The sequence below is a fragment of the Nelumbo nucifera genome, chromosome 2 (genome assembly GCF_055504915.1).
Source record: "Nelumbo nucifera cultivar China Antique chromosome 2, China Antique-T2T, whole genome shotgun sequence".
NCBI lineage: Eukaryota > Viridiplantae > Streptophyta > Magnoliopsida > Proteales > Nelumbonaceae > Nelumbo > Nelumbo nucifera.
Genome location: NC_142650.1, coordinates 73,011,187 through 73,023,236, shown reverse-complemented (window position 1 = coordinate 73,023,236; position 12,050 = coordinate 73,011,187). Strand labels below are relative to the sequence as shown.

Sequence of the window (12,050 nt, the reverse complement as noted above, 5' to 3'; positions counted from 1 at the left end):
TTTAAGACTGACTTGTGTTTTTTTTTTTATGCCAATCACGTCACGCCATACTTGTTTTTTATTAATATTGACTATTGATCTTGAATCTTGATCAATCATCAATGATGTGAATGTCAATTTGTGTCATGTGTGAATTTACTGATTACCACTTACCAGATATTAGATGTAGTGATTTCAGATTTAATGATTGTGATAAGTCGTTAAGTCATAAGTGGTATTGACTATTGAGGCTTAATTGTTTAACTTTAACACCATGGAGAGTGGAGACTTGGACTTGGAGAGGTAAGTTTTCTTTTAATAACTTCTTTTATGTTTGTATTCTTGTTCATTATTTACGAAATTATGATATCAAATACTTTGTCAATCCTCATTTGCTTGTTCATTGTAAATGATTAATTTTAATGAGTATATGACATAACTCATGTGTGAGACATGAATATTGTAGACTTAGAGAGGTAACCATCTTTTTAACTTCTTTTATATTTGTATTTTTTTATCTTATCTTATTCATGATATTTAAATTCTTTGTAATTTATAAGCACATTGGTGACAATGACATTGCTTTAACATCTTTTTATATTTGAATAATATGATTGTTTCATTATTTGAATCATTGATAGTTTGAATTTGATAATTGATACTATGTTAGACTGCTTTTTTTTATAGATGAGAGAAGTTTTATTAATTCAAATAAGAAAATACAATCAGCCAGCCTAGGAAGAGGCACAAGACATTACCTCCCCCAAGGACTGAATCATATACACTAAACAGGCCCAAGCCTGAAACACAAATTACAAAGTAGCCCAAAACAGATCTCCCCTTCACACCCTTTGCTTGGCCAGAGAATTAGCCATTGCATTTGCTGATCTGCTGACCCACTGAAATCTGACAGTCATATTTCTTGTCATCCATTTAACTTTCTTTAACAGGTCCCTATAGCCCCAGCAAGCTGTATCTAGGTATTCAGCCAGCCCACTACTACCTTGGAATCCCTTCTACCAACAAATTGTTCACTCCAATTTGACTAGCCATCTGTATACCTTGTACCACTGCTAGTAACTCTGCCCTTACAGAATCACCTTCACCCACCGGTCCTGAAAAAAGAGACAACATATTGCTGTCTTTGTCTCTCAAAATCCCACCAATTCCGGATGGCCCTGGGTTACCTTGGCAGCTGCCATCAAAATTCAATTTTACCACTCCATCCGGTGGGGGTTTCCAATCCACTTGTGATTTGTTCTTAGTGGATGCTGTAAAAGCCACTACTTCCTGGTTTCTCCTTAAGTCATCAAAGGAGAAGTTTGCCAACAATTGTGAAGATTTCAACCACGAGTGTCCTTCTCAATATGCATTCTTTGATTTCAGCAAGACTTCTTTCCTTTTCTTGAAATATTCTAGCATTTCTCTCTTCCCATAAACTCTACAAAGTAGCGGCTCTGATACATTTCCACATTAGCTTCCCTCTTTTTGTCAATCTCCCAAAAGCAGCCGGAGTGAACAGCAGCTTTACTTCAGAGGGCAAGTTCCACTTGCACCCGAATAAGGAAACAACCCAGTTCCAAACATTGGCAACAAAGGAGCACGATATCAGCAAATGGTTACATTCCTCACCCTCCACTTTACACATAAAGCACCAATTTGGGGACAGACACATAAAAGGTTTCTTCTTTTGCAAGTTTTCCACAGTATTGATCTTAACATAATAGGCTTCCCAACAGAACACTGCTATTTTGGGGGGTATTGGCCTTGACCAAACCTCTTTATCAGGGAAGACCTAAAAGGAAGGGTTAGAGCAAAGGGCTTTGAAGAAAGATGCACAAGTGAAGGAGCCAACTGGGGTTAGGGCCCAGACTCTTTTATCCGAGTTAGTGGGGTCCACACACCGACTCTAGAAGCAACAATAGCTCTGAAACACAATGAAATTCTTCATCTCTTAACCCTCTTCGAAAACCGAAATCTCAGTTTAAAGCCAAAGGGCAAATCGGGGGGGGGAAGGAACCAGGAAATGGGTTCTTTTTAAAGAGAGAGATGGAATAGAGAGAAGGGAAACGGTCTTTCAGGGGTTGAGTGCTCACCCAAATATTTTCTCAAAAAAGAATGGAGTTTCCAGAACAAGCATTGTACCTCACGAAACTGAGGTATTTAGGGAGAATGCCAGAGATCGCCTTCCAAGGTGTTGTAATACCCCCACATCCCAACTTTAGATTGCATTGTTAGTATGTTATTTTAATTGTTTAGAACTTTAGACTTTAGAAATAGAAACTAGAACTTTAGATTGCATTGTCATACTCATATCTTAACTCTTAACTCTTGGAAATTTAGATTGTATTGTTTTTGTATTTTTTCTGATTTTTTTTAATTTTTATATATTTTTTCAATTTTGTTACATTTCCTGAAAATTCTGTGCGCCTTTTTGAAAAAGGCATGCGCCTCGCCTTTCACCTTGCGCCTCGGGCACAAATTGGCCCCTGCACCTTTTTTGCACCTTGCGCTTTTAAAACACTGCCTAGACCAATCTTGTCTATGCAGCTGACATTCCATCTCCCCTCCTCAATATCAGCACAAGCAGCCTCAATCTGCAGTCCCATGCTCTTCTTTCCAGAAAAAGCTTTGTTGAACAACCTTACTCTCCTAACCCCTAAACCGTCATCCTTCTTTGACCTACAGATCCATTCCCATTTTACCAAATGACAGCTGCTTTCTTCCACCTTGATATTTCAAAGAAATTCCCTTTACATTCTATTTCTTCAGCCACTGACGCTAGAACTTTGAGAAGAGAAAATAATAGTTAGGTAAGTTTGCTACACGCTTTTAATAAGTGATTATTCCACCACATAAAAATCATGAGTCTTGTCCAACATAAACTAATAATATCCCCACATAAAAATAAGATTTTCTACAGAGCATTTGTACCAAGTGCAAAGTGGTAAGAATGCCAGATCTACATTTTTTTTTGTAAAAATATTAGTAGTTACGCATGCAAAAAGAAGAAAAAGGAAAAGAAAACTGGAGTTTCCATCTTTTAGCCTCATGCAAATGCTAAGGACCACGGTCAGTGTTAAAAGGACTCTTGTAATTGGAGCAGTATCTGCTCGAGTTAAACATCAAATTCCCATTTTCCCCTTTTCATCATGAAGATTGAACATAGCGTCCAACGCGGTAGGCCAAAAGGACTGCAGTGTGTCACTGTCTTCATAATCAAACATGAAAATATAATGAATATGGATAACCAATAGAATGTTAAATACCAAAAAAAAAAACAGTAAAAAGGTTGAATTCATAATAGAACTGAAAGTCAACATACCGGAAAACAATCCCCACAAGAAATTCTTAGTGTTAATGTGTTAAGTGGAAGGTAGTAAGCACTACGATTTAAGAGAGAGATGGTTCTACATAGACATTTTTTTATCAGCAACACAAAATTGATTCATTAAATTAAAAAATAGAGATACAACAAAGAGTTGTGGGCACCAAAACAAAGCCCACCCAGAAACTATTCACTATTTACAGAATCACCCAGAACATAGATTGTCTTTGAGTTCCTTGCTTTGCCAGACCATCAGCAAAACTGTTTGCAGACCTCCTTACCCATCTTATTTGGATCATCATATCTTTAGAAATCTGCTTGAATCTCCTGAATTCATTCCTTAACTTCCATATGATTCCTTCCCCTTTTTTAACCAGCCCAGAACTACTTTTGAATCACCTTCAATAATCAGCTTAGTAATCCCCATTTCTTTAGCTTTCTCTACTCCATAGACTGCTGCCAATAATTCTGATCTCACCACATCTCCATGCTGAATAGGACCTGAGTACCAAAGCTAGAATGTTTCCATTTTCTTCCCTAATTACCCCACCAATACCCGATGGTCCAGGATTGTCCATACGACTACCATCAAAGTTTAATTTCTTCCACCCAACACATGGAGGAGACCAGGCCTCATGAACAATCTGTCTTCTAGACGAAGAGCCTGCAATTATTCCCCACGATCTGCAGAAATCTTCAACCTTAAAGTCAGCAAAGAGCTTCAAAGTGCTCACCCAATGCACTACTTTGAGAGTAATCACCTCAACCACAGCTTCTTTACTTCTCTCCTTGTCTTCAAAGATTCTTAGATTCCTTTCCTCCCAAATTGTCCAGATCATTGCTGCTCTAGTGCATCTCCACATAATTCTACCTCTTCTTTTAGGGCAGCTGAAAAGGTGAGAGCTAAAAACACCTTCCAAACAATCAGGGGGAAGCCAACTGCATCCAAAAAGAGATGAAAACCACTCCCAAATAGAAGTAGCAAAAGGACGAGATCAAAAGATGAAAGGCAGTCTCACCATACAACTTACATAAAGAGCACCACCTTGGGGACAAACACCAATTTGGCCTTTTCCTCTTAAGCAAATCACAGGTGTTAATGGAACCATGAAACACTTCCCAACAAAAAGCACCGACTTTTGGAGGGATGGGCCAAGACTATATCTCCTTAACAGGAAAAAGAGCTTGACTGACTAAGAGTCCACACTCTAGAATCTAAACCACCCTCCCCCAAACATACTGAACCCAACAGAAGAAGCAAAGCTGAGACATTGGAAATTTCAGATTCTTTCAAATTTCTAGTGAAGCCAAGATTCCAACTCAGGTTTGAAAGGGATGAGGAAGAACTAATAAAATCACAAATAGGTTTACCTTTGAGACTAGAAAGCTCAAAGAGAGAAAGAAAAACTTCCGAAAGGGGGGCTTCCCCTACTCACATATCCTCCCAAAATATAATTTTCTGACCCAAAGACAAATCATACCTTATGTGATTGAGGAACACAGGAAGATTGTCATGGATAGCCTTCCAAGGAGCAGCCAGAGTAGCTCTATGTAAGCAGCCTGCATCCCAACCGTTGTTTGACAGCCCATGGATACTTGAAATAACTCTAGTCCACAGCCTTTCATTTTCTTTAGGAAATCTCCAAAGTCATTTACTCAATACAGCCGAGTTCTTCAACTTAACATTTCCAATGCCCAAACCCCCCTCAATCTTCAATTGCATCACCTTATCCCATCTAACCAAATGATCTTTCTTCCCTTCACCAGGCACCTAAAGGATATCTCTCGTTATCTTTTCAATTCTTTTTACCACAGCTTGAGGCATCCTAAAAACAGACATACAGTACACTGGAAGGTTTGCCAGAGTAGATTTGATCAATGTAATTTTCCCACCCAAAGAAATATAATTCATTTTCCAACTTGCTAGTCTTTTCTCAAATCTTTCTACTACTGGGTTCCAAAAACTAGCCAACCTAGGGTTGCCACCAAGGGGTAAACCTAAATAAGACAAAGGCCAATTTCCTTTCTCACACCCCAATAAATCTGCCATTGACTTTAGCTCATCATCTTCTACATTAATACCAGCCACTAAACTTTTAGACCAATTGATTCTCAAATTTGAGATCCTTTCGAAGAGCTTCACTACTAACTTCAGATTTTCTACCCCCTCTCTTCCTTCTCCATCACAAAAGAGGAGGATATCATCTGCAAACTGCAAGTGAGAGACCAAAATTCTATCTCTTCCTATTATCCATCCTTTCAACAATTGCAAGGAATTAGCCTTTAAAATCAATTTACTTAATACCTCGGCCACCAAAGTAAATGGAAAGGGAGAGAGTGGACTACATTGTCTAAGATCTCGTAAGCCTTCAATGAAATCAACTGCCAATCCATTCACTAAAACAGAAAAATTCTACACAGACAATTGCATGTCCATATTCCATAAGCAGTTACTTCAATGAGAATACAAAACCTGCAAAGAATTTTCCTTTATTTATTTTTTATTTTTTTTCTTTTTTGTTTGTGGTTTCTGGAATGCTTATGGATTTAAAGAAAAATACAAGTGGAGTCTGGGGGTAAAAAAAGCAACATGCAATGCAAACACCAGACCCTCATAAGGTTCAACAGCATACTGATCCAAAGCACTGAAATTTAGAGGAACTTTTATCTTTTTATTTTTTATAAAAATGAAGGTAGCATAAAAAGCAACATGCTAAAAAAACAGAATAGATAGGACACATAACTGATACAGGGGATGAACTAAGTTTTGTAGCCAAGCCACCAATCCTTTCCGTGCAAACCACAAATTTGCTCTTACATGAGTACTCACTTTCGATTGCAATCCGCACGATTTGACAGGTCAACTGCCCAGATTTGCCATGCCAATTGTCCAGCTGCAGCCATCAAAAATGGATAGAATGGCCATCCTGTCCTACAAAAAGAACTAGTTATTTTAAGCCAAGTTGAGTTGTGAACTGAGGATCGAAAAATATGGGAAACATGCACAAACCCCAAGAGTACCAAAGAAGAAGAAGAAAGTGCACACCGATGTCAGCATTAAATCCGCTGATAGCAAGGCTATTAATACATATAATCCCAAATCCAGAAACCCAGTTCTTTGTCAGATCCCCAAACCTCAAGGCTGTAGATTTAACACCCACTTTCAGATCATCTTCTTTATCCTGAAAACATAATAGTTGGTAGCTTAAATTGAGTAACAATGAATTAGTGTCAATCTCTGAATAGTAATCATGTATACAATATTTGTTTTTCAAAATCTTATGATGCAGTAGGAGGGACTAGCAAGATCTGGACTCTATAAAGACAAGAGATATTAATCAATGACCTATTTCTGAGTTACCACACTTTTTGAAATGTATTATCCACTGCACTATTTCTGGATTCCATGTATTCAAAAATAAAAGCTACAATTAGGTTTTTTATTCACATTTTCTACTCTCCCTTGAATCCTAATAATGTTTCTTTGCCCCCTTACGGTACAGTTGAAGGAATTTCTGGATTTTCTATAGGAGGACGATTTTTCTTCTTTTCTTTCTTTCTTTCTTTCTTTCTTTCTTTCTTTCTTTCTTTCTTTCTATTTTGAAGCATGGATGAAGCACATGAGGCAAACCAGAAGTGTATGTGTCTAATGCAAAAGGCATTTGAGGTGTATGCCTCAGATGCATGAGGCATGCACCTTAGGCCCCGTTCATTTACCGGTAAATAAACTTGGGAAAGTTGTTCAATGGGTATCTTTTTCCCATTGACCAACTTTACAATGTTCTTTTTGCATTTACTAATGGGCCCCATGGTAAAATAAGCTCCACTATCCGGATAAAACTTACCCACCTCCCAGGTGAATAAGTTACCCACCTGGGGGGAAATTTTATAAAGCATAATGGGACAACTTTAACCATTTATATTAGCTTTTATGGGTAGAAATGTCATTTTGTTACTTACCTGGGAATCCTGGAAATCAAAAGAACATGGGTAAGTGCACTTACCCAGGTAAATGTTACCCAGGAAACTGGGTAAGTGCACTTACCCGGGTAAAGTTATGAGGCCTTAAAGTCATTCGTGCCTCCAGCACATGCCTCAGGGTGTTTTTGAGTGCCTTGCTTGGAGGCGCACCTTCAGCCTTATGGCGTACACTTCACATGCTTTTTGAAACATTGGAGAGAACTACTTTTTTTGGATGACAAGTCAACTGCCAAGAAATAAAGTTTGCCCAAAGCTAGGCTTTTGATTAAGATAGCAATTCACTTTGTACCTAGAGAGTTGTTGGTTTAGGAAAGTGGGTCAAATTTCAAAAGGACTGAAAACACCATTTGACACAATTGCATCAGAAATTATAAATTGTAATATGATCCTTGACTACAGTCATGGCTTTCAAATCTATCCTATCAACTTAAATGATCCCTGAGCAGTAATGATACAAGATCAAACAAACTCTAAAATGGTAAATCTGATGATATTTCATTCAGTTGGAATCATTAAGCTCAACCAACTCTCATTATGTTGGGACATAGTTCAACAGTTCTTATTGTTCTTTCCTTGGAAGATGAAGCAGAATATGTTGATCGGACAAAATTTTAAGTTTCTTGCTTGCTTATTGGTTCAGGTTTTGAACTCTTTGAGGGTTCAAGACAACATAAACCAACAAATGTGTTGATTGGACCCTAACAAATAGAAAAATAATAAAAGGAAATTAATATATATAAATCCACTAAATGAATAATTTAGTTTGATGATTTTTTTTTATTATTGTAGCCTAAAAAATAAAGAAAATAAAAATATTTCACGTGTCATGTACAAATTAGGTATGCACTTAAGCAAGAGACCCTCCATTGGTGCTTGTTGCCTATGCATCACCTTGACAACTATGCTTCATGCTTGGGTCCATTTGAGTAGAGCATGGTTTGAACATTGGCATTCTTAGTCTCCTCAAGTAAATCAAGAACATAGTTGTATTCTGACAAGCAAACTCTGTCAAGTATCAATATACTTCACTTAAACCTCTATATTACTTATATAGGTGGTGACTTCCTCAGTTATGAGGGACCACAACTTAACGAAGAAGCGAATGACATCAATACCCCTGATTAGTAATTTGCCCTAACTGACAAATCTGCCCCTATTACACATAATAAATAATAAAACATAAATTCATAAACTCCTTAACACATCCCTTTACTTTAGGCTGGCTTTAGCTACCTAACCCTTTTCCTCATCAAGATCCCAAGATAATTGAACCTTGTTCATCGCTTCTATGGCCATTGCATCAATCAAACTCTTTTGGTAATCTTTGGACCTAAGAGAAAGTGGTTCCAAATTCCCTCACCAAGTATCTTATCCCTCATGATGTGTTGGTATTGCCATAGCCGATCTGTTATTCTTTAACCAGCCCACAACCACCATAGAATCCCCTTCGATAATTATATTTCTATAATTTAGCGATTGCCCATTCGCAGTCCCTTAGTCCCACTAGCAATGTGGTTGTGGCCAATGTGATGTTGCATCTGTATTTCTTGCAAGCACCCTCTCAATAAGAAATTGCAACATCTTGTAATTTAAGTTGAGAAATTAAGTCCTACAATAAATATCTAGTTTCCCTATACCGAAGCAAACACAAAAGTTTAAATCTCAGGACACTGTTGCTACAGAATAACCCACATCTAGCTTCACTGGTACATGGAAGAAGCAACAGATAAAACGTTAAGGATTTTATAATTGTTCTACCTGATGTGCATAAATTGTATCATATACAAGTGTCCAAAACACTCCAGAAACATATAGTGGAAGGACAACAGTGGGATCCAAATCTCCTTTGACTGCAGCCCATCCTAATAAAGCTCCCCAGTTGAAGGTTAAACCTAAATATGCTTGAGGCTGCATGCATGAGAGAACACATCATTAAACTTTTATAATGAGAGAGAAAGAGAGATGACAGCACTGGCGTAGATTCAGTAAGTCATTACCCAAAATGTCAGCCTCTTCATGAGGGGATAGGAGAAGACTAGAAGCAATGATGATGCCCCCAAAACACGGCTGATATAAAACATGGAATCTATTAGCTCCAACTAATTACAATTAAGAAATATATACTTGCTCTCAGAAATTGATTTGACCAGATTCATAAACTAAAAATTTTAGAAATATTTCCAAAGAAACCTCATGCCTGCGTCACCCTCCCTCCACATGGCAGTTTTGCTATGACAATCTTCAAAAAAAAAAAGCTATAACGTGGGTTTTACCATCCATACTAAAAAGGGGAAAAGATAATCAGGAAATGTTGAGAAATACTGATAAATTTAAGTGCATTTTTGTACTTTTAGTGATAGAAGGCATACTAACAAATTCCTACTTGTATAAGGGTACACTTGTAAATGCCTCTTTGAAGTCTAATATGAATAGCACCTTTGGGTTGAGAAGTTGACATTCCATTGTCTTGTAAATTCCTACTTGTATAAGGGTACACTTGTAAATGCCTCTTTGAACTCCCTTGCAAAGCATAGTTCTCTTCTGCTTTCTTCTCATACAAGAACTCCCTTGCAAAGCATAGTTATCTTCTGCTTTCTTCTCATACAAGAACAGTCTACAGCATAGGGCTGCAAACAGTATGTCGATATTCCATTGTCTGAATTCAAATCTAATCCATTTAGATTGAATATGAACCCATCCCTATCCGATTTGATTCGACTTAAATATATATACTCATATATATAAAATTTATGTTGTATCTAGTAAAGTTGAGTTGAATGTTGAGTTTTTACTAAATTTTCATAGGTTCAAGTTTTATACAAGTAAACTTTAATAAACTTTGTTCAAAATATATAATACCAAAGTCATCTTTAGTTCATTTCATTAATACTATATAATATGTTTAATTTAACTTATATCATTCAATGTCCAATTGCAATATGAAATCAATTCAAATCCAACATAAATCCATTGGATACATTTGATTCAGATTTGAATATCAACGAATCAAATTTGGATCTGCTTGTATTTGATCCGGTTCGATCTGTTTGCAGATCTACTATAGCAGTCTACTTGATAATAGAGCCAAGGGGTCGAGTTGAAGAAGCTCAGTTGAAGACCTACACCCTAACTTGGTCATGCGGCTCTGGCCATCAGCTGTATAGACTCGAGGAACTTGGCCAAAAAATTATATAAGTAGTTACAAGCTGTCAAATTACATGATTTTTGACAACACCAATCCAAATGTCCATGCATCTCAATTGAAACAGCCTATCATACCTGCTGATATCTCAATTCATGGTGGGCACAACCACTACAGAAAAGTTACAAGGTTATTAAGATATAGAATGTCATATGACGGCAATTCAAAGTTCATATGTTCAAACAATTTTCCAATTTTGATCAGAAAAATTCCAAGCAGTTCAAAAAGGGTGGTTGTGTAAATGGTTTAAAATGTCCATATATCTCCTATATTTCCACAACATATTCCCATTTCCATGAGCACCAACATGAAATATTATTGGAATCAATTTATTCCCCAATGAAAACTACCAGTGCTTTGTTAAGAAGAAGAAATAGTATTATAGCATAAGTTGACAATAATCTTTTAGATATGTTGAGTAGCAGTGCTGTTGCACATAATGGACATGATCACATGATTACCACTTTGAGCCAGCTTGAAATTCATTTCAAACATGATGTTAAATCTTAGCTATTATTATATGATAAATTATTTGGTTGATCTATTGGAATCATTTGCACTTTCTATGAGTTTAGGTTTTGCTTTAACTCATTCTATCATATCATGTAGTTTTGACTCTTACAGTTTATAGGACAACATCGTAGCATATTATTTTACCTATTAACCCTAGTTTCTTATCTTTGTTGGATGATAATGTAAAAGGGTCTACCTATGCACCTTTTATCATTACATAAAATAGTATTTTATATTTTTTGCATATTTCACAGTATGTCTACCATGTCTATAATTTTTACAATATTTCCATACAACATTTCTGACATGTTTCCTGTATTTGGATGAGCGATATTTCCACCAATGCTGACATTTTAAACCTTGGTTGTGTATGCAAGAATTTTTTTGATTGGGTCAAACTAAGTTACTAACTATTGTAAGAGCTATTTGTATCTGGAAGAACCTTGTAAAAGAAAATAAAGACAATATTCACCTATAATTGTTTAGTTGAAGGAGAATCCCAAGTCCCAAAAGCAGTTGACACCCAAGAAAGCTAAGGCCCTGAAATGGTGTCAAAAGACCACTTGCAACTGGCCTCAACTTTGTGCGCTCAACCTGCAGGGCAAAGTAATCTCTTATAATCAAGTCTTCCTAGTTCATAAGTTCATACACATATAGAAAGATATCAAGCATGCATGCCTTTCCAGATTCACTTTAAGTTGAAAGTCAAAAAGTCCAGAGTCAGGAAAATAATATTATATTATTATAAAAAAAATCGGTTATATAGACCACATAAAGTTATATCCAAATTAACAACAAAAGGATGCAGAAATAAGAAATAAGACGAATGAATCTCTATCCTTTGAATTCTACATGTGCATCTTACCAGGACATTTCTCAATGTAAGTATCCTTGTAAAAAGTAATCGAGAGAATGAATCATCCTCTAATGAAATATGCTATAAAAACATCCATAAAACAAGAGGAAACAAAATTTATCAAACATGGCTGCAATATTAAGATGGAAATTAACATAAATGGTACACAACCAAATTGATGACAAAACAAA

At 36.5% G+C, this 12,050-nt stretch overlaps 1 protein-coding gene across 22 annotated transcripts in view; it reads right to left on the bottom strand.

The window, feature by feature from the left end:
- Positions 1-12,050, bottom strand: part of LOC104604149 (4-hydroxybenzoate polyprenyltransferase, mitochondrial) — a 60,336-nt gene that overhangs the window by 33,910 nt on the left and 14,376 nt on the right. For 7 of the 22 annotated variants that reach the window (XR_016082510.1, XR_016082509.1, XR_016082511.1 and 4 more), the window contains exons 3-7: positions 11,476-11,597; positions 9,286-9,355; positions 9,047-9,196; positions 6,329-6,489; positions 6,138-6,239 (exon numbers count right to left, since the gene is read on the bottom strand). Coding sequence is in view for 5 of the 22 variants with exons in the window: in XM_010268400.3 (XP_010266702.1) it covers positions 6,138-6,239; positions 6,329-6,489; positions 9,047-9,196; positions 9,286-9,355; positions 11,476-11,597 (605 nt within the window). In the remaining 17 variants the exon portion in view is untranslated. Of the gene's footprint in view, positions 1-6,051; positions 6,240-6,328; positions 6,490-9,046; positions 9,197-9,285; positions 9,356-11,475; positions 11,598-12,050 lie in introns of those variants that run through there. The other 15 variants (XM_088898090.1, XM_088898088.1, XM_088898087.1 and 12 more) reach the window with 7 other exon arrangements.